Genomic DNA, 22,280 nt, shown 5'->3' on the forward strand with positions numbered 1-22,280 from the left:
GAAGAAAGATGATGTATTTTGAGGCACAAATATGAGCACTCAAAAATACCTTTCCTCTTAGAGTGGCCATAAGTGACTGCTTGACTATTTGTTCTCTTCATCTGAAGTGTTGCTTCAGATTTGTTTTTTTTCTTCCAGCTGCATCATTTTAAGCAGGCAGTTCATGTTATTACCTGTGGATTAGCTAACACAGCCTGAGTGCAGCACTGTGATGGGTCAAGCCTCTCTCTTTCACACAGGACAACAAGGTGTAACCAAGACAGCAATCTCCTTTATAGCATTACTCACTGGAACATGAGGGCAATGAACCATATCAGGAACTGCAGCTATCTAAAGCCGTGCTGGTACAAACGCCACAGGTAGCAAACCAAACCTGCTGCCACCAGTTTGTCAGTATGAATTAATCTGGGTATAATTTACCATTTATAATGTTATGTGTTATTGGAAGGCACACTCACAGACACCTACACAAACTAAATGTGAGGTGCGACACTTGTGGCCATGTAAAATGTTTGCACATCTTTGCATCTGAAAACTTGGGAGGCTGGTTATCACCAGGGATTGAATTAAATCCATGAAGGACAATGTTAGTGCACCTCTGTCAAAAACTGCAGAGCTTGTTTAACCAATGCAAGTTCCTGTTTCTGAGTGTTCTGCTTATAAATGGTGTGAGAATAAATTTAACCACCAACTTAAAGATGAAACAAAAGGACATTTCCCCCTCACCTTTTTTTTTTTTTTTTGACAAATGCCATAGTTAACATCCTCTCTTGTGGTATTTAACTGAAAATCAGTGACCCATCTTAAAAACTACAGCTTTGAGACATGCGGTGTCTTAAAAGGGACCTGATTTTACACATAAAAATACAAACAAATACCTACTGCTCAGCCACCCCCCCAGCCTCTTTCAGCTAATTCAGCTAGCCTTCCACAGGAAGAAGCACCCACGCTCGCTGCCAAGCTCTGAAAAGATGGACCTTTGGGGTTGGACCACATCAGGAAAATCACCCTGCCAATTCCCGTGAAGTGTTTTGAACACAAAAGCTCAGTGCAAATAATAATGGTTCAGTTCTCTTTTTCAGCTATGAAATCAGCTTGCAGATTAATATTCTTCAATTACAAAGTAATAATTTTCAGTTTGAAGTGGTTTGTACTCTTAAGTGCAACTGGGGTTAATAATGGTCTATGAAAGGAGAGCAGCTAGCAAACAGTATCACAGAGTGAAAAGCTTAGCATACAGGTGCCTCAGCTCCATTTTACACTAAATGTCATATTGTAAATTCAGAAAAATTACATAGGAAGATACCACCTAGCCCACTAAGGATTCCAAAATTCAAAGAAACCTATATTTTCTGCTTCACATATGACAAGAGATAATTGCCATCTGACTGCCAAGGCAGCTTCTTTTACCTACAGCTATTTCTAACTCATATATGTAATGCCTTATCTGCTAGATATGTTCAGGGCAATTTAGGTAATCAACAGAGTGTCACAAAGTTTAAGTTCTTTTCTGGATCTGTGCCCAAAAGCTTAGGTATCTGAAGCCTATATAAAATGAGATTAACTGGTTTTCAAGTCAAGGCATATGGTTACAATATATTTGTATTATCTACAATTTTGTTATTGGAATACTAGTCTTCTAGAATAGAGTATTAAGGTAAAGCATTCTGGGACTTCCAAATACAAAAAGCTTGAAATAAATGCTACTGAATCTCAAAAGAAAAGCCTAAGTTAGGGCAGAGACTTCAGAAATTATAAGAACAAGGCCAAGATCCTCAAAGCTGAGTGGCAGTTTTCTGTGTCCACACACAAGGTATAGATGTGCAACACTTTCTGAAAATTCATCTCTATTAATGTTTCCTGAGGTTTCTACTAAAACATGGACATGCTCCCAAGCAGGGTAAATCCTTGGTCAGAGTGCCCTACTCCAAGTATTCCCAGTTACAGAGACAGTAACAAAACTATCTGCAACATAGAGCAAAACGCTCACTGTTACATGCTGGCAGAATCTGCATCTCTAATATGCTGAAAAAACTAGCACACTGACAAGGAAGGTTAAATGCTGCAAAGCATGTTTTATTTATAAAATGCAAGTGTTTAGAAATTCAGGAAGGTCAAAATACCCCAAACAAAACGGAATTCCTTACATTCATTAGTTCAAAAAATGCTTTCAGTTAGAGTTGAGGCCTTCAACTTTGCCTGTAAATGAAACACTTAACAATGATTTGCCTACAAATTAAACACTTAACACTTAAAAAATAACAATCAGTCTCACAACCTACATATAATCAGCAGCTTATCTCACAAGACCTCCAATAACAAATTTTCCTTTGTGGCAGTAGGTATCCAGCTCACTCGTCCAATGTTGACCAGCTTTATTTATTCTGACTGTCAATCACTCTTTTAAGTGCTTCATCTGGCACAAGATCTGATCTTTTTACATCATCATGGCTACAGCCCATTTTAGGGCATCTGTTAAAAAGAAAAGAGAGACTCCATTAAATCGGAAGAATTGTATTTGTCAGATACAGGCTTTTGCATAACATCTGCTAGTTTTTGTATTTATCTGGGATTCACCTTCTCCATCATTTCCTCCTTACCTCTTTTCCTCTTCACCAGCTCTCTGTGGGAAAAAAATAAATCTATCTAAACTGGAGGGAATCATCAGCGGAAGGCAGGAAGGGAGGGAGGGAGAAAGGCAGGAAAAAGGAAGGGAGAGAGGGAAGAAGGAAGGAAGGAGCACAGTGAGAGATGGAACCTCTCACCTGTAGATCACTCTCTTGCTTCATGTACACAAGCTGCTTGTATCAGCAATGACATCAGCATTGCATGGACACCTTTCTGTGTTGCTTTCTCTCTTCGCAGTCCTCTACAAGCTCCAGGTAACTACCTCTTACCTTACTAATCTGCAGTGGAGAAGTATAATCTTCACTAACAGATAAATAGGGGAATTATTTTTAGTAAAACAGATAAAGAGAATGACACTTGCAAAGACTGACTGGTGAATTAGTGGACTATCTAGTTGGTATAAAGATCAATCTGACCTTTTAGGAACTGTGAAAGCTCAGAAAGGAGAAATGGGGTCAAATTAACAGCCTCTAGATGATAATCAAATACAGAATGCCTTACAACTACTTGAAACAGCCAGATAAAGAAAGCAGGGTGAAAGATATTCAGGGACCAAAGGTCATTTTCCTTTGGCAGTGGCCCAAACACGCACAGATGGAACCTCTAGTCAGAAGTAACACTTTTCCTGAATTTTTCCTCTCTTAAGAGTAGCTTTTATCTGAGGTGCTGAACTTATTTACACTCAGTACTCATAACTTTTACTCCAGATTTGTCCACAGCTTACTGTGCTTGTCATAGACCAGTCATTTAATTGCTCTGTGCCTCAGTTTTCCCATTTATCACCTTAATACAGCAATAGCTTGCCAGATTAATGAATAACAAGTGCTCAGAAAGCTTCCCACATTTCCTGTAAGCATGAAGTATTAGCATGTCCTTCCAGGCAGTGGAAAATACTAAGCAAACTGAGAGACGTAAGAGTTGCCTAAAGGAGTGTATGACAAGTCTATCAGCACAGCACTGGTGGCTGTGTGCACACCAGCTGCAGGGCTGACATGCAGCTACTGCACTGCCAAGGGCACTACTGAAGGATCCTGTGGATTCAAACTGGAAAGTACGTGTGAGGAAACAGCCACTCTGTGTCTCCAGAGTGAGCAACAGTTTTGACTTGAGTCAGGGTAGCGAGGATCCCTGTAACCATGCTCTGCTCTGTCAGGACACCTGCTTCCACATGAGTGTTGTTGGCAGGAGCACAGCCAAGTAGCAACACCACGAGAAGGGGGTACTCAAATGGGGAACTTGTTGCACCTGCTGGCCTGCCTTCCCACCACAGCAGATGATGGTTTTTCAAAAGTGACTGCATTTTCATGATAAAAAAAAAAAAAAAAAGAAAATTTTAAAATTACAGCAGGTCGGTGAGACTGGGCAGAGAAAACCAAGTAGTCCTTCTTAATTTAGTTACAGTGAAGCTGTGGTATTGCTGTGTGTGTGCTTTTCTAGCACGCTGGAATAACTGCTGTAAAAGTGGTAACGCTGCAAGCTAAAGGCCAGTATTCAGACTGCACAAATAACTTCAGTTTAGGTATAAGGTAGCTTTTAAAGCTAGATGTTGTACAGCTTACATGATTTTTTTAACTCTAGAATTTCTCTAGTCTTTTATTTCTTAAAAGGTAAAATAAAATTCAGTCACGTGACCCTATTTGTTTTTCATCAGTGTTGAAACAAATGTGATCCACTACAGCAATCTCTCCTACCATGACATTCTCCTGATGGATTTAACAACACAGGGAAATATTTAGATATGAACACCTAAATTCAGTTTTGTATCACAGAAGGTATTTTTGTCATGGTTTTGGGCTGTTGAGCACGCTTCCTTAGCTTCTCCCTGTCCTCCAGAACACTCACTTTTGTCTCTCCAACTTGTGAGTTATTTCCCAACTCCTGCTCATTTTTCCAGCCAAGTTTCTGTCCATCCGTGTTGCTGGTTTTGTTGTTATTCCCAGGATACTGCACCCATTCTACTTTTTTTCCCTAGACCTCATAACACAGGCAAGGTACTTCAAGCTGTCTTGACACTAAGGTAGCAGCTGGACATCCCAACTGATGCTTGATTTTACAGCAGGGCTTTCCTGCAGCAGGGAAGGAGTGCGGAATAAAAAACTCCGCTCCACCTTTGTAACCCCCAGGGAGGACTCTGTAGAGTCCAACAGAAATGAATGCCAGAGCAATGGATGGAGGATATAAGCTGCCTGTGGCATTATCTCTGGGGAAATCAAGTTGTTGGTCCCTGTGAGACCTTAACCTGAGCATCTGAAAACTCCACATTTATTTAAAAGTCCACAACTGGTAAGTTTCCACGACGTCATCAGTCCCCAAGCATGAAGCTCTAGCATAAAGGGTGTAAAAACAACTGTGAAATCAATGATGAAATGGTTTGTTCTCTCAACATGCTCTAAAAAGTGTCTGAGACACTTTTATTTTCTTTTTTTTCTTTTTACTTTTTTCTCCTTAAGTCAAAATCATCCTGGTTTTTAAACTTACCGGGGAGAATTTGAGGTTGAAAAATTCAACTGTTACATCTTTTCACTCAAAAAAATATGTCCCGTGTGGAAAGTGACAGGCTGCTTTGATGATATAAAGAAAGAATTATTTAACTGCATCATAGCAGGAACTGCACAATCTGTACTGCATTGTCTGATCATTCTTAAATTCTGTACTACCTAAAATGTTGTGGTTTAATATTTCTGACTTTAACACTCACTTATGTGTTTTAATATTTCTCGGTTGTATTGGAATATAACTGCAAAAGAGGGTGCACAGAGGAGATTTTTGTTTTGTTTGTTTTCAATATTTTCAAGATTTGCTACATAAGCAGGGGGAACAAAATCAGCAACTAAACTTTAGGAAGCTGAAGGTTCTCTTTTTTGTTCATGGCTATATGAAATCTCTTTATTTCTGTTGTCCAGGTACCGCAAGTAGCTGTAACTTCCCCACACAATTTCTGAATATTTTCTTACACATTGTTTTCATTAAAAAGAAAAGCTCTTTCTCGTGTACAGTACTAATGAGAAGACTGCGACTTGGGCAGACGCTGAGGTATTACTTCCTGCAGCCTTGCCAATCCACATACATTTCTTAGAACAAGTAGAGTAAAATTCCACTTACACAGCAAAGCAAATAGCTTTTCCACACATTCGTTTTAGCTTACCGGACTTTTTTCTTTCTCTGCTTTCGAGACTGGATAATTTCTACAATGGCCTCTTCTTCATAAGTATGTCCACAGACCTTGTTTCGCACCGGCCTCCTCATTTCCATCTGTAATCAATAAAGTTTGATTTAAAGGAACTGATAATGCCCATGAAAATGCTTCTTATGAGATTTTATGTAAAACAGCAGGAAGTGTGTTTGCCATTCACACATGGCATTCCAGTCAAATTACAGGATCAGGCCCTGCTTGGTAAACTGCATTCCTACTTGCTGGGTTTTTTTCCCAAGCAATGTTGTTCTTCTCTGATAACACTTCTAATTTATACTGCCTGTTTTTTAACAGATACTGCAGATTTTTAATAAACCAACCAATGTAGAATATGAAATAACTATTTCCCAGTCAATTTTTGTAGCACTGATAGCATTACCTGTGTAATGGGACAAATAAAGTTCATCTGACTCCGAGTCACAGCTATATCTTCATCGATTTGTTCAATGGTCTCATCATCATCATCTGATATCTGACGAACTAGAATGGGAAACAAGAAAAAAATTATTTAGTATTTAATAAAGATAGTCAATACTTAAAATAAGCATATAAAATCCAACATTTGCCCAACTCTATCCCACAGTGATATCTAAGATTCTACAACGTATTTCTGCACCACTCTGCGACAAGACACTGCAAGAAATACTGTATTATAATGTATTTTTAAAAATGTAGATTTTTAGATGGTAATCATTTTGTGTGTGTGTGTGGTTATTTACAGCCAATGCTAGAAAGGAGGGCTGGGAAGGAGAGCAAGCTGGCCTGAAGATGTGCAAAGCCTTTGGTATTCACTGTTCAAGTTCACCAAAACCCAGTAACACACAGATGAGTCCCCAAAATCTAAGAAAGGATGAAGTAGAGGAGATCTGGCAGATCTACCCTCAATATCAGTTTGTGTTTGAGCGTCATATACTATACATATACACTATATAGACTATTTATATTGTTTATACCTTAGAAGGAATTTGTACTATTTATCATAACACATCATTTTGTAAGTGATGCTGCTCTATTTTAATGAGACTATAATTAGTGAAAAACAAAAGCTAAAAAGTGTTATGGACAAGAGAAATGTTATTGAAGCAACCTTAAGGGGGAGGGGCAGAATGAAATACTGACATCTCCCAGAAAACACCCGATGGCCCAATGCCAGGGAATGAAGCGCAGACAAAGAAGAATAAATACACCTTGAGCTAGAGGAGATGCAGGTCCCCACCTTTACCAGAAGAAGAAAGCAAGGTGTAAGCAACTCTGTGTACCCAGAGGCACACCAGTCCAGCATTCCATGTAGAAACTTATCAGCCAGAGTCAAAAGCTGAGACACAAGAGCAGATAAGGAGGAGATATATATCTACATGGATAGATAGATATATGGATACAGATATAGCTAAGTATAACCTTAATGAAATGTATACATGTTGGTTTATATTCTTCTAACTTCGCTCTGTTATTTTAAATCTAGGCTTTTAGTTGAATGCATTTGTTTGTCTTTGAATCTTATCTGGTAATAACAGCAAACTTAACACCTGCCATAGCTTTCCATTCCTTTGGGGCAGTTCTGCAATGTTTTTGCAGCAGTGCCCTGGGGTGCAGTCCTCAAGGTGTCCCAAGGTAAGAGAACATTTTTCTCTCTGGCTGCACAAGCTAGTTTGTAATGTAGCAACACAGAGTTTGGAGAGAATGACATCCTTCAGTGGTCTGTGTTGGCTTTGACTGCCAAGGGAGGAGTGAGAAACACAAGTCAACATGGAGGGTTTAGCGTTGATGATTTGCCTTCTACAGCGTCTCAGCCTGGGTTCCCTGTGCTGCTTTTGCACACTATCAGCCAATCTTGGCATCTTTGCATCCCTGGCATTCAGCCTTCCACAACTATTAAGGATCAGTGTTTCCTAACTTATGGTCAGTCCTGCATGCCTGTCTAATACCATCACCTTCCGGATGATAACAGCAGACACCACTTGTGGAGCAACCAAAATCTCTCACACCCAGTTCTGGACTGAGCACACTGCCCTGTGAGCCAGCACAGCTCTGGCTGAGGTACTCTGAGCATTGGTGTTGCAGCCATCGCTCCACCACAGCACCTCTCAGTATGCCAGGTCTATTTCCATATTTTTCCTTCCTCCTAAACAGAGCTTGCCCTTCTTTCCTTTCCAATATTCAAAGCATTCTGGAATGTTTCTGACCCAGGTACTCTGACCCCAGGTGTTGGGGTTGGAACTAGATTATCTTTAAGGTCCCTTCCAACCTGAACCACTCTATAATTCTATGATTCTACTGTAAATACCAAGGGAATATTCAGGCAAGCATCATGGATATTTCTGTGTATGTTACTAAGGCCTCATTCAATCAACAAGGTGTGGATTCTGGGGGAAAAGGAGCTCAAATGTCTAATGTCAATAATAATTTCAAGGCTTTAGTCTCCAAGAATATTAACATACCTTCTGACCCATTAACAAAGGCAAGCACTTGCAAATCAGAAGGAAAAAGTGGGCACAATTTAACATTAAATACCAAAACTGCAATGGTATGGACACCAGAAACAGAATTGCGGCAGTCACCAGTTTTCAGAAAAAAACCTCTGTCACATGTTAATCTTAGATTGCTCATATATAAGGTTTAGTCTACCATAAAGACATAATACTTGAAGTAAATACAGCTTTTGGATGGAAAAAGTGGTTTTTTTTAATGAAGGTTTTGAAATAAAAAGCAATGGGTGAAATCCCACTGAGACAGCAAGGCTAAACAATATTGCAAATATTGATAGGTACCAGCTTTGGCATGGGATGCTTTAAATATCATGCTGATTTTTTTTCTATGAGTAATGCCAACAAAGAACAAGAGATTCAGAATTTCCTTAAGTCCACATATCTGCAAATTTTGGCATACTGCAGCTCTAATCTTTCCTGTGGAAAACATCTGGAAACTCATTTTTCTATGTTGTACTTTGTTTCAGCCCATGAACTTGGCATGTAGTTCCAGTGTATCAGGGCACCGTGTCAATCAGTGATGTTAGAAAGCATCAGCACTAGCAAGATCTAGGACAGGGGACTGCTTACAAAGGATAATTTATTTATCAATATTTAGATCCCAAGGAAGGTGTGTGAAGTTTTACAGTGTGGGGCTTGTGCCTGTGACTTTACTTCTTAAGCTCAGCCCTATAAGTTAGGCATGTAAGTGGTTTTTTCAGGAAGAGTATTTGCCTCGTGCAGCACCTTCTGACTGCTACGGAGTCACCAATTCCCTCATCCCTTCTGTGTATGCTCACTTAGGTACCGACACAAGAATTTAGGAGACTGGTGAAGCCTCCAAGTTTGAAAATATAAGCTCAAGCTTACATACTGGTGCTTAAGCCTCCCATGAAGGCTTCAGGTCTTTAAATTATGTGAGCTAAATCACAGGTTGCGGTAACTTCTTTCCCATACTGGCTTTGGAGGTGATTTAGAAGCCTCATGTTTAATGGTTGAAATTCCATGAGTTGAGACCTGCTCCTTGTAGGTGGGGTATATTAATCTTCCTGGATTCAAATTATCCTCTTGTTGCAAGCTTATCTGAAACACTTCAGGTTGCACTTCATTTGCAATGATTTTGTATACAGTCTACCAGAATGGGGCCCTGGTTTCAAGAGGTGATCACAGCACAAATGAATCATTATTTAAAATATTTCCTTTTCATAAGCAGCTAATATTTTTAATAATAAATATGCAAGACTGGGATGATGCAAGTGATACCTCAAGCATGTCAATAGCAAATTAGCATAAATCAGATAAACCACCCACAGATTTGTTGTTATTGCTTGATGTTCTACATTACAGGAGGAGAGAGGAGAGTAATTTTTACAGTGACAGTAAATTTTGCAGAGATTACACAAGATGCAAACATACATCCCAAACTGGTCAGTAAGATGCTCTAAACTGTAGATCTGTACATGTAAACTCATATTGGAAGATGTTTTCATTAAGAGCAAAGGCATTTTTTACCAAATGAAATGTATAAAAGTTTGGAGGATCTAAATTGCAAGTCTGACTATTCTACAGAAAGAAGAAATAAAAACATGGGGTCATGCATATTTCAGCTAAGCCAGGTCACATTTTGGTAAAATTGAGTTTTCCTTGCAAATTTAAACCAGACACAGAAAATACTGTTATTGTTCCTGAAATTCTGATGTTGCCTTAAGTAACAGAAGTGCATACCTCTATTTTGGTAGTCAGAGGTCACATTTTAAGTGTCTTAACAGTTTCTAGTTTTCCATTCCAGCCAATTGAGACACGTTGTGAGTATTAGTAACATTTTCTATCTGGCTATCTCAGCAAGATGTTTACAGCTGATTAGTGCCCACTGTTGTAATAAAACTGCATTCTCATAAAGGTATCTATTTTTGGCAACACATCATAATGAATTCTGCAACTGCCAACTGTTTTTTTACTTATTCAATTTTAATTAAAAGCTGGTAGTACTTTATATCTCTATCACTTTCATCTCCTGATAATATTGTGACTAATATGCCTTAGCTCAGTTTTTACCTACTCTGCTTAGAGAAACTGAGAACTTTTAAGCCAACTTTTAAAAATAAGAAAACCACAGTGCAGAGACATTAACTGCTAGATTGTGACTTATATTAAGCATGGATAGCATACATGTCAAAAAAACATGAGAGGGAAGATCCTCTCCATTGGCATTGTTAGTTCTATGACCACAAGACTGCTGTCTGCTCACTGCTCCCAGTGCCAGCAATGCCCTCTCCTCTGTTCCTGTTTCTCTAACCTGGACCTCAGTGAACACATATTGCAGTGTAAACTTAATTGATTTCTTTCCTTTTGTGCTGGGCTGTTCTGCCTTCTTACCTGCCACCAGTCAGGCACTAATCCTGGAAATCAAAAGGGAACATTAAGCATGTGGGACTGACTCTTTGTAAGCCTGAGCCACCAGACAGGCAAGGCCTTGGCTCCCAGGAGGGTCTATTGTACTGCTGACTCCATAGAAATAACAGCAACTCATCCAGGCTGGGAAAAATCCTATCTCAGAGAGCTCCAAGAAAAACATGAATGTTATGAGGGCAAGTCAAATGCCAAATGTTCCTGCCAGCAGGTCACAGAAAAAAATGGAAGGTGGGGGAGGTGAAGGACATCATCACATCCAAGAGTTGTTCTCTGAGAGTCAGAAGGCATCTGGGGTGAGGAAGGGCTAGGGACAAATCCAAAGGAAGGATCTGACACTGCCAAGACCCCCCTGGGCAATGCTTAAAAGTAGGTCAGCATGCCCATTACTGCTCTGAATTTGGGTTAGTCTTCAGATCCAGAGAAGCAGACCACAACAACTGTCCAGTGTCCTTCCCCTGCGATGGATCTGCAGTGAATGCCACAGGAGAAGTGAAAGAAGAGGGGAAGCACAGAATACCTTCCTGGCAAAACTTTCCAGTCTCTAGCAATTTGCGGCCAAGGACTTCCTGAGTCAGAGGTAATATCTTTGCCTTTAATAAGCCCTGGAGTTTTCCTTCAATGAATTTGTCTAAATCTAGAGAGGGGAATTTCGGCCTGGACCTTTCAGCTTGATTAGAGACAGTTATCTTTGCTAGAAAGGTTAGCAACAGCTTAATTTTCCTTGAAAATTACTGCAGAAGCTGCAGGTTACAGTTTAATTTGATTTTTAAGAGGGAAAATAAGATGTGCAAGCTACAGCTGCAGTCAAACAGTTCAAAGGCTTTCTGCTTTTGCCAGAGGCATCCGATAGTTTAATTTGCCAACCAAGCCAAACTAGGCTTTGCATTGAAGTACATTACAATTTGATTACTTGCTGGTGTTGCAATACAAAGTTGATCTAAGGAAGGTGGCCTCTAACATGTTGCTCTAGATTGCAATTGCAAATTTACTTGTTCCTGCCCAGGCCAAGTGACTGGCTGGTAATTTACTGCCAAGTGCCTTGTATGTGCCCTGTTTTACAGACTCTTGTGTTAAAAGAATAGATATGCATTTAGTCAATCCAAAATAAAATGACATTCCTGTAAATATAAGCCATTCTTATTTTCCTGGAATGTGAAAAAGAAATTAGATGAACAAATTAGCAAATTGCTAGTTCCTTTACATAATGGTGGGGAAGGAAAGGATAGTCTCCTTTCCACTAAGCAACAATCCTGTAAAAACCCCTTTAATGTCATCAAATTCACAGCACTTGTATATTTTACAGTATTTTGTCCCACTAAGCCACAGGTCTTTTAAAATACACTCTTCTAAATGGCAATACTGTTCCCATTTTATTCTTTCACTAATGGCTAGAGCTGCTTGATGCTAGTTTTCCAGAATGACTTTACAATGAATTGGTGGAAATGTTATGGGACACTCATTACAAAAATGTAAGTGAAGGAAATGGAAAGACAGTTGCAGCTAGATATAATTTACTGTTTAATGTATTAATAAATAAAATGTGATTGCAAATCCTAGGGGGAAAAAACTCCAACAAAACAAACTCCAGAGGTACCCTGCAAAACCTTCAACTCACTATTCAAAGTGAGACATAAGACATCAACTGTGCCTTTAGATTTTGGGAAATTCAGACTGTTGTGCAGTGGGAGCTGTATCTAGAAATGTGAACAGAAAGAATATCTTTGATTATAAACCACACAACTCAAAACAGTTTGGTAGGCAAACACAGAGGGAGCTTTCTTGCTCCTCTGCTATTGCAAAGACACATGAGAAATCCACACTTCAAAGCCTGTGGATGACATTTCAAACTGCAGTTTCCTCACAGCTGCAGCCTGGACTCGATCTGAAGAAGCTCCTGGGGGAGATGAAGATTACCTAAACATATGTCATGGTGGGTCATCAGTAAGCTCAGAGAAGCCACCATTTCTGAAAATCTAAGGTGGCCATATTCTGCCATCCTAACTACCATAGCCCATGATGGCATGTAAACTTAAGAAGCAAGTGAAGCACCAAAGACTTGCTGAAAATAAACTGAACTGATAAACAGACAGTTTAAATGTCCAGGAAACTCTAGGTCAGAGTGACAATGGAGCAAAAGCGTTAGGGATGACACGAGCAAAGCAAGACGAAAACTGGAATATCTTATGAGGAAAAAATATATCAGACACAAGCTACTAAATTGCAAATATATGTAAAGAGCATTTTTATTACTTGGGCTTTCTCCTGCTCTTCAGAAGAAAAAAGGCTGAGCAATCACTGTTTCATGCAGTAGGATGTATAAAGGCAATTTCCATGCTTGGAGAGCATCATTTCATGTATAAGAGATGAGAAGAATATCACACACATTTAAAAAACGAAGAAATTCACTCCAGGCACATGAAAGAAAAAGTTGCAAAAGATGCAACCAGAAAAAAAAAAAAGCATACCATTTCATTAGAAGATGAACCACTTTCCATTACTAACATTGTGGTCAGAATCTGGAATGTCACTGATGCAATTCTAACCATCAAATGACATGAACATGCAGGGCTTGCCTACACAGAGAAGCTGTTGCAAAATAAGCGAGGGTGTGAATGCAGAATGCATTAACTACTTGGCATTAACTCAGTGTGTGGATGCTCCTGTTCTGCACTAGGAGTGCCTTTTGGCTGTTTAGCCTAATCCACTTCCACACTGGACTAGAGGAAGGCACTGTTAATCCTGGGCAGGAGTGAGAGGACAGCTGTCAGTATTGATAGCGGTTTGGAGCCACATCTGTTTATGCACGAATCCCTAGCAGTCCTTGGATGGTCTGTTCTGTAAATTTCACTCAAATTTTCTCAGAACAGTCCACTAAGTATTCTCTACAAGCTGAAATCATGTCTATGACATCTCTGAACAAAAAGTAACATCATGTAATATCACGTACCTAACAAAAGGTAACATCACCTCTACGGGTGGGGGTCACTATGCCCATTTCACTGTCATTTGTGCATTCTTGTAGTCATTCACTTCTGAAACGGTGAACTGGTGACAGATTTTCAGGTGGAACAAGCTTCTGCTAGAAAACACTCCTGGACAGAACTGCTGCGGGGTAACAGAGGGACAGAAACCAGAAAGAGCAGTGACCGGGCAAGTGGATGAGGTAGTGTTGGTCCCTAGCAGTCCATCCAACAGGCTGCCATGGAACCAGTGAGCAGAAAAGCCCCTAGCAACCCCAAATGATCATACCTCTAGAAAATTATAATTCAGATTATCATTTCAATCTGCCTCTTGACATTCTCCTCACAAGACCTTTTGACAGAGACTTCATTGTTTTCCTATCCTAACAACTCTGCTGAAAACACCTTAAGAAACACCTTAAAATAATGTGCCCTGGTGCCAGGAGAGTAGTGAACACAGATGCATGGAGTGTGTCATGTGTTGGGAATAGGTGGGAATATTTATGAGCTATACAGTGGGAGGACATGGAGCTATAATCCCTGAACACTAACGGGTTGATTCTGTGATTGGCAAGGATGACACTGACTCAGCAGCTTTTTGAAACTGCAGAGAGTGCACAGGAAAGAGTGATCTGTCACCTTTGGGTATGGGCAGGTTTATACTACAGAAAACCAGCTTCACTGCCCCTTTCACTCAAGGGAAGCTGGAGAGAGGGATATGCCCCCTTTACCAGGAAAAGACAGATATATAATATCACTCTTGAATAAAGACATGAGTACAAATACGAAAAAGTGAGAACAAAATGATAGGAGCAAAATATTATTCTCTCCACACCCTAAAGTCTGATGTTAAAGCACTTGAAAGAAACTTTCAGGTGAGATATTTTATTTCAAAATTAATATTAATGAAGACAGCATTTGCAATTCTGTTCTTAGTGATGCATTTCAATCCTTCAGAGTGCTTTCTAAAACTCTTACCTCCTTCCAAAATGAATTTGCCTCATTTAGAAATATAACATCAATTGAATATAATTGTGTGCAGTGATGCACTATATATATATCCACATAACCTTTTGGAGCTTTATTATTAAGATACATAAAGAGAGAAGTTGTATTCATTTTCCAAGCTTTTTCTATAGAAATAATTTTCCCCCCCTGTATTTTACATATAAACTTTACCACTCCAGTTATTCTGAATTCTCTAACTTTGCACTGCCTGCAATGCCTCTGCTGAGATGGCCCCTAGGATGGGCAAGAAGAGCCTGTCCCTGCTCCAGACACTTGCTTGGGGCAGCATCTCCTGCTCTGCTCTTGCCTTTGGTCACCAGCCTACAGCCCCAAAAAACTCCTTAGAAGAGGAATTTTCCTAAAGCAACAAATCATTTGTAGAAATACTGACACCCAATTCCTTCTTCTCTTAAACACAAAGATGTTTATTATACTACCATGACCATTTCATTGGTGGAAAACTGAGGCAAGGGCAGGAATATGTCCTGAACCACCAACACACTGTGTGTGCAAGACCATTGTCTTTCCCATTAGACCACACTGCCTTGCCCCTGAGTAACTAAAGCTATGAACAGTTTCCAAATACATTTTAGTGAATGCATCAGTTCCACACTAAAAGCAAAAAATATAACAGAGAAACCAGTATCTTCTAGTAATTGCACAATATCTGGTTGTTTATTTTGAGAAGACAAACAGTTGCACTAGAGAACACATGATCATTTTTTGGTAAGTCATATTTGTAAAATAACGCTTCCTTGCTGAACTACATGAGAAAAATAATTCAATATATAATTAATATAAAAACAAAATAAATAAAACTGAATTGTTGGTTTGGGGGTGGGGGCTTTTTTGGTTGGTTGGTTTTTTTGTTCTTTTTTTTTTTTTTTTTTTTTTTTTTTTTTTTTTTTTTTTTTTAGAGAGGAACTTACAGATCTGCCATTGCTCAACCATAAAACTGCGACGTTTTCATTTAGGTTAAGGCAGGGTGACATATTGCATGTGAATGCACTAAGACATTCTGCATGAACTATGCTGTGCACACTGAGCAGATCTTCACTGTCATAATCTTTGGGAAACTGTTCCCTAAAAGAAACAAAAAATGTTCCTAATCCCAATATAAAGACCATCCTCCAAAACAATGTCACGGGGGCTTGTGCAGCTAAACATAATGCTCTCATCGGTTAGGAACAGCTGAACTTATTTTTTTCAACCTGTCCTGTGATATAAGATTAGGCTTCTTGAATGGCAGTCAGTAGAAAAAATCTAACACTAGAGCCCTGAGCTATAAATACTCATGGATTATAACTGCAGAAATTTAGTAGCTTCTGATGATAATTAGTAGTTAACTTTAAGCCTGATTGATATTTATTTTAAATCACTTTCTTCAGATTCTTATTTGCCAGGAATATAACTGGTAGAGTGCATCTTCATTAATGCTACATGCATCAGAAAACTATTATCATTCTATCGGTGTCATTAATATGGCAAAACATGCATTTCAGACTTCACCTTGCCATTCTGCATGGTGCAGGTAACAGACAATCTGGAAATGACTGACTTTATAGCAAGCGTGCTAGGAAGACTGTGAGGGGCTTAACTAAGGTCAAGCACTAGGTAAAGTCTTTTAAACCCAGAAGGTGTCTCTATGCCTACACTTTTCTCTCCAGATCAGGTTTAATAGGGGACTGAATTGGGACAGAGAAAGGACTTGAACACTCTCAGCACAGATGCACACAGCAGCAGAAAAAAGAATGGCAGAGCAGGACAAGCAGAACAAGGGAAGCTCATGTTGAATTGATGGGACAGCAGTTGCAGTGTCACTTGTGCTTCATAAAAGGGATAATGAGCACACATAGTCAAATCACATGGCATCCTGCACAGTCTTCATCTTTCTAGTACAAGAGTTAACATTACTCTCGCTATTTTTAACTTATTACCAGAATGGAATAACATTATAGTTCTCCCCTTAAAAACTGTTAACTTCCCCTGTGCTCTTTGGCTGGCACATCAGCTCTTGCAGAAACACATATATGTATGCTGAGAAAGATCGAGGTTTTATATCTGAAAATAAACAGTTTAATGTAAGTGATACAATCCAAGTGCACTAATTAAGGAAGGAAACCAAAACTGAATACAACAGAGCTACGCTAAGGAATCACCATTTCACAATAAATGAAGATAAGGCACAGCCTGTTTTTGTCAATGCTCCTTTCACATCAGAAATCAAGCTCAGCCTTGCAACCCAGAATTTAGGTTAGCTCAGTGTCACTGGGGCTCTCTGGTTTGTACAGGCAATTAAGATTCCTCCTTTTCTATACATTTGGCAACAGCTAGTAAAAATATGGGGGAACTGGCTTCAGTAACTGGAAGCGATTATGGAAAACCTTTAAGGACTGAATCAATATAATATAAAGGACGATTGTAAGAAAGATGGAGAGAGACTTTTTTTGTCAGAGCCTGCAGGGACAGGACAAGTGGCAGAGGTTTTAAACTGAAAGAGGATAGATTTAGATTGGGTGTGAGGAAGACGTTCTTTAGTATGGGGCTGGTAAGACACTGGAACAGAGAAGTTGTGGATGCCCCAAGCATGAAAGTGTTGGATGGACCTTTGAAAAACCTGATTTTGCCCATGGCAGGGGGATTGAAACTAGATGATCTCTAAGGATCTCTTGAAACCAAACCACCTGTATTTCCCTGATTCCAAGCTTTTATTTGCAGATACCAGCACTGGCAGTTAACAGCTCTCTGGGATCAAATACTACCTTGATATGGCATGCATGCCAATATTAGAACATGAACACAATTTGGAAAATTATTTGTTAGATCAAGAAACTGAAAAGCACTTTTAGTAAAGATCATAGAGGGACTCTATCCTTTAAAAAATGCAACAGTAGAAAATGCTAGTCACAGACAAATGGCACAGTTAAGCTCTCCCCATCACAAAACACATTCACCCTTAACTGAAAAACTGCTGCAACCATACACTTCCTAGAGGTGTCCTGCTAGTTTTTTCATTGCAGAGCTGATCATGGTACAGCATCCCATTTCATATAAAGGAAAACATATAAAGTATCAAAAAGGCTCTTCAGAGGGCACATACTTGAATAATAACTATTTCTAGCCAGGGAGTACAGGGGAATCTGCAAAACAGCAGTGAGGGCTTTTGTAAACATAGGAAATGATTGCTTCCAAACTTTCAGCTGCTTGAGGTGCTGGCCACCCATATATGACAAATCCAACAGGGAAGAGTCACCGTGTTAGTGACACCCACAGGTATGTGGAAAGGGCAGTCATTTAGCAGTAAGCAGAGCTCCCTGGGAAGTGACAGTCTTTGCAATCATGCATTCCTGGGTTACTACATTTGGCCTCTAGCTTGTACAGCACAGAGCTTGAAACCAGGAGCTCGATTATCACTGACAGTGCTGATCTGGAATTTCAGGAATGGGTTGTAGTGGGTCCCGGGAAGCAAACAGCATTTATGAAGCGAAGAAGCACTCTATACCTTTGCCAACAGAGAATGTTATGTTGCTCTGAGATGTTGCAAGAGCATGAAAGCAAGTGTGGGAAAAGTGCAAATAGAGCCGGTGCAGTAGGAACTACAAACGGAATCACATTAGTAACCAAGGAGGCAGGAAGGTGTATGGAATTCCACACCACTCAGTGCCTGAAAATATTCTTCAGCAAATTATTGAACAATTGGACTGTAAACAGCTGAAGGATAACAAGGTAGTAAGAGGCAGTCAATATGTCTCTTGCCAAATCAAATCATGCTGAACTGATCTAACCAGCTTCTCTGATAGATTAACTGTCCCTACTGGATGAGAGAAGTCAGCTAACATACATATCCTGATTTTAAATACAGCTTTTGATGTTTTCCACATGACATCCTCCCAAGTAAACTAAAGAAATTAGTACAGATCTTCACCCAGATCCAAAAAACAACACAATAATTAAGCTTTCTTCTGATTACAGTTTCTTTTTTTTCTAAAACAGAACACTGGTGTAACAATCATTACGGTAATGCCTAAAAACCATAACAGAGATCAAACAAGATTGTACAAGACACTATACACATTCATGAAAAGACAATTCTGGCATTGCAGAGCTATAGCCTAAACAATCAGGACAGACAAGGGAAATATTTTACCAACAGTGTCAGAGATGGGAAACTGAGGCAGAAGAAGATTAAGAGCCTGATTTTCAAATGAGCTCAGCATATTTCTTGCTGAGCTCGCTTGAAATTCTGGCCATAATCAACATCATGGAAATCAGTAGATACTGAGCTCCTTTGAAAATCAAACTTCAGTATGAAAATTTGGCCCCAGAGGTCTTTTGAAAATCAACATCAAGAGGCTTACCCAAGGTCACCCAGGAAGTCAGTGGCAGGGCTGGGAACCGAACTTACATCTTCTGACTCCCACTCTGGTGCATAACTAATGTCACCCTGTGTTCTTGTTTTAATTAGCTATGGCGAGATCTCAAACCAGAGAATGCTTTTGAAATGAAAGAAAAGAAAACCCTCACAAGTGCATTGCCCTTCAGAAGCATCAGCACAATGGGCTTCCAGCAACTCACAAGCAGGAGGGATGTCTAGCTTCTTTAACAAGTTTCTGTTTTCCTCAGAGGAGAGGAATTGTTTGTTGTTTACTTTTCATATGTAAAGGGATTCACTGGAGAAGTGCTCATTTTTTCTCTAATAATACTTTTTTCTGAATTGCACTGTGTCTCTGACCCATACAAATATTTTTCCAGTGACAAATGAGGATAGAAAAAGGAAGCCTGCAGAGTGCAAAGGCTCCTAAGAATTAGTAGACAACCTCTGGGGCAAGGAGTGGAGACTTATGCTATTGCTTATTATTACTACATTTTTCCCTAGGTAGAGAGAGTTGTTTGAAGTGGTTTCCTTGCTAATGCAGTGGCAGAGCAAACTATTTACTTTGCATGTATATGTGGTTGCTTCAGTACCTCTCCTGCTGTTCCTGTGGAACACCTAAGATGCACTGTTTGCAGCAGTCCTTAAGTTCTTTCTGGAACATCTAGATTCTCCATATTTTCCCTGGCCTTGGCAGCATCCATAGGTCTCTAAGCATCTTCCCTGACAAGACTTTGCTGGAGAACTACTGCAGCCATCTCAAGAACAATGAAATAAATAAAATTATAACAAAGGTGGAAAACAAGCCAAGTCTACAACAGCTTCTTTCAGCCCAACACATTTAGCTAAATCCTAGATGTGGAATTATTTTGTCTAGGACAGAATAACAGGTTAGTATTTCTACTCATACTTTTCCATCAAAAGCTTTAGCCTACTTTTCTGTAAAAGACTATAGAGGTTGATCTATCAGAAGAGCTGTTAAAAGAAAGGAGCACTCTGACCTTGATATGCTCTCTGTGATCACAGGCATCTCTGAATTCACTCTTGTGCACTGGGAATCTCACTGATAAAAGCCAATGAGAATTTTGCCCAGTCTTCCCCAGACAGAAAGCTGCTTGGTGGTTAGAAATGGAAATGGTTAGAAATGGTTCATGCTGATGGCTGGAGATGTCATAAAAGAGGAGCTGCTGGGTTCATTATTCCCAGATTTCTGTCAAAAGAAGAAAAATGTCTTTCCTCTTTCCGACTTTCAGTCTTCTTGTACCTCTTTAGTGCTATTTTCAAATCTACTGTCTACTTTGGGATATGTTTTGCTTGTGTTCAGAACAGAATCTTACTTCTCTGTCAAAAGCACCTTCTACTTTTCTTCTTAATAATTTTCACTGCTACAAGTTTATGTGTTCAGCTGCTAAGCTGTGTAACTTTAAAAGCCAAGAAACACTTCACTAAAGACAAAACATAATAGTTATGTGCAGCAAACAGATGGTGGAGCGAGAGTGATGGTGTACAAGCAGCATGTTTGTTTCTACAGATTAGCTGGGCATACAGCTTTTACTTACAGAACATTTTTAGTTTCTTTTAATCAGTAAAAAGATATTATTAGCGTTAGTTTAGCACTGGTTAAGGGGTTACTGGTGTTTCTACAAGAGAAGTCATTACAAGGGGTTTGAGGGAAGGAAAATTCGTTTTACAAGGCTCCTTTCCTTCTGGAGAGTGTTTCTTATGAAGGGGTGGCACAAGAAAAAGAAAAGGGACATTTCTGGGAAAACAAGTGCAGTGCTGCCCGAGCAGAGGGAAGTGGGTGATTCCATGGAGTCGCACCGCGCATGAGGTGTGTGCAGCAGCAGTCAGAAGGTCCTCACGGGTGAAGTGCTCGCAGAGCCTACCCCTGCAAGAGGCCTATCTGTCAGGTTCTTTTTTTACATCTTATCTGTTTCTTGTTTCACTCCACACCCTCCTTTTCTTGTATGGCTTTCTCATTGTCTGGTCTCACTAATCTTGGATCTCAAGCATTCTGGGGGAGGGAACACATCTTTATATAGTAAACATGCAGTGCTGTTGTGGCACTATACACGTAATTAATAATAACTCATGCAGTATATAAAGTGAAATTTCTCAAATAAGCATTAAAAATCAGTTGTCTAGAAGAGGGGACCTCTTCAGTTAATGGAAAACATTACTGAAAATCATGGCATTTAAGCTTAAAGTGCATGCATAAACAAACCACGACCAGTTGTCAAACACACAGGTTGCACATGTTCTGGAATGCCGATCGAGCAGGATTATGTGGGATCATCCAAAACCTTTGCAAGTTGATGAATCTGAATAATTAAGCTCTCCCTCATTACAGGTCTCCAAAGCCCATTAATCAGGTCTCCACAAGAGTAAAGTTCACTCTGGAGACAAGAATACATCTTTGACTAATTGGTTGTTTTGATCAGTTGGACTTGGTAAACTGAGGCTGCATTTGAGATATTGGTACTGACCATATACACTATTATATGCTGCCATATAAGTTATGCATTCTGCTGTCTGCATACTGACCCAGCAATAGATCTTACAATGTACATTACTTTATCTCTTTTCACTTCTGAGAAGTGTGAATTTCTAAGAACCTTATGAAATACTTTCTCGTCTTCCAACAGAATCACAAATAGACTGGGTTCTTTTTGGTTTGGTTTAGTTTTTAATGAGGGAATTTGACTCTCTATTACAATCCTGACCATGAAGTGAGCTCCACAAGGGCAGTATCAGCCATCTTGTTAATGTCAGTACTAGTCATCTTGTTGTCCCTAAACTCACTGAAGGATGAAAATTCCTCTGTACATACACTGCTGTCATGACCAACATCCTGAGAAAAATTTTGTCTAGTCTCTTGATCATACAAAATTTAAAATTTAAGTAACACTTAGACAAAGCATATACATGCATGAAAAATCAAATACAATTACAAATATCAAATAATACAAAAGTGCTTTTGAAGATGCAGGGGAAATTTTATTTGGAAGAGCATAATTAGAATCCTGCTCACACTGATCTAAAACCGTGAAAAAGGGCTAAAAACTGGTAGAAACCAGTAGCATTAGCACCACCCCACTGCACTCTTGCTTTAATCCTGCAAACATGTCTGGCAGAGGTAGCCACAGGCATCTTTTCTCATATGCAACATCGTAAAGATCTAGTTATTGGATGCTTGAATGTTTAAAGTGGGCTGAGGATTATACTATTGTAAAAGCAAGTCT

General features: G+C 39.5%; 1 protein-coding gene across 3 annotated transcripts in view; it reads right to left on the bottom strand.

Moving 5' to 3' along the window:
* Positions 1-2,055: 2,055 nt before the first annotated feature.
* Positions 2,056-22,280, bottom strand: part of NSMCE2 (NSE2 (MMS21) homolog, SMC5-SMC6 complex SUMO ligase) — a 130,811-nt gene continuing 110,586 nt past the window's right edge. For all 3 annotated transcript variants that reach the window (XM_008934545.2, XM_018076861.1, XM_018076865.1), the window contains 3 exons: positions 6,201-6,301; positions 5,774-5,880; positions 2,056-2,472 (listed from right to left, as the gene is read on the bottom strand). In XM_008934545.2, coding sequence (XP_008932793.2) covers positions 2,376-2,472; positions 5,774-5,880; positions 6,201-6,301 — 305 coding nt within the window. In that variant the 3' untranslated portion in view covers positions 2,056-2,375. The remainder of the gene's footprint in view (positions 2,473-5,773; positions 5,881-6,200; positions 6,302-22,280) is intronic.

This window comes from Manacus vitellinus, unplaced genomic scaffold (assembly GCF_001715985.3).
Source record: "Manacus vitellinus isolate BGI_N305 unplaced genomic scaffold, ASM171598v3 scaffold_1_pilon, whole genome shotgun sequence".
NCBI classification, from domain to species: Eukaryota; Metazoa; Chordata; class Aves; order Passeriformes; family Pipridae; genus Manacus; species Manacus vitellinus.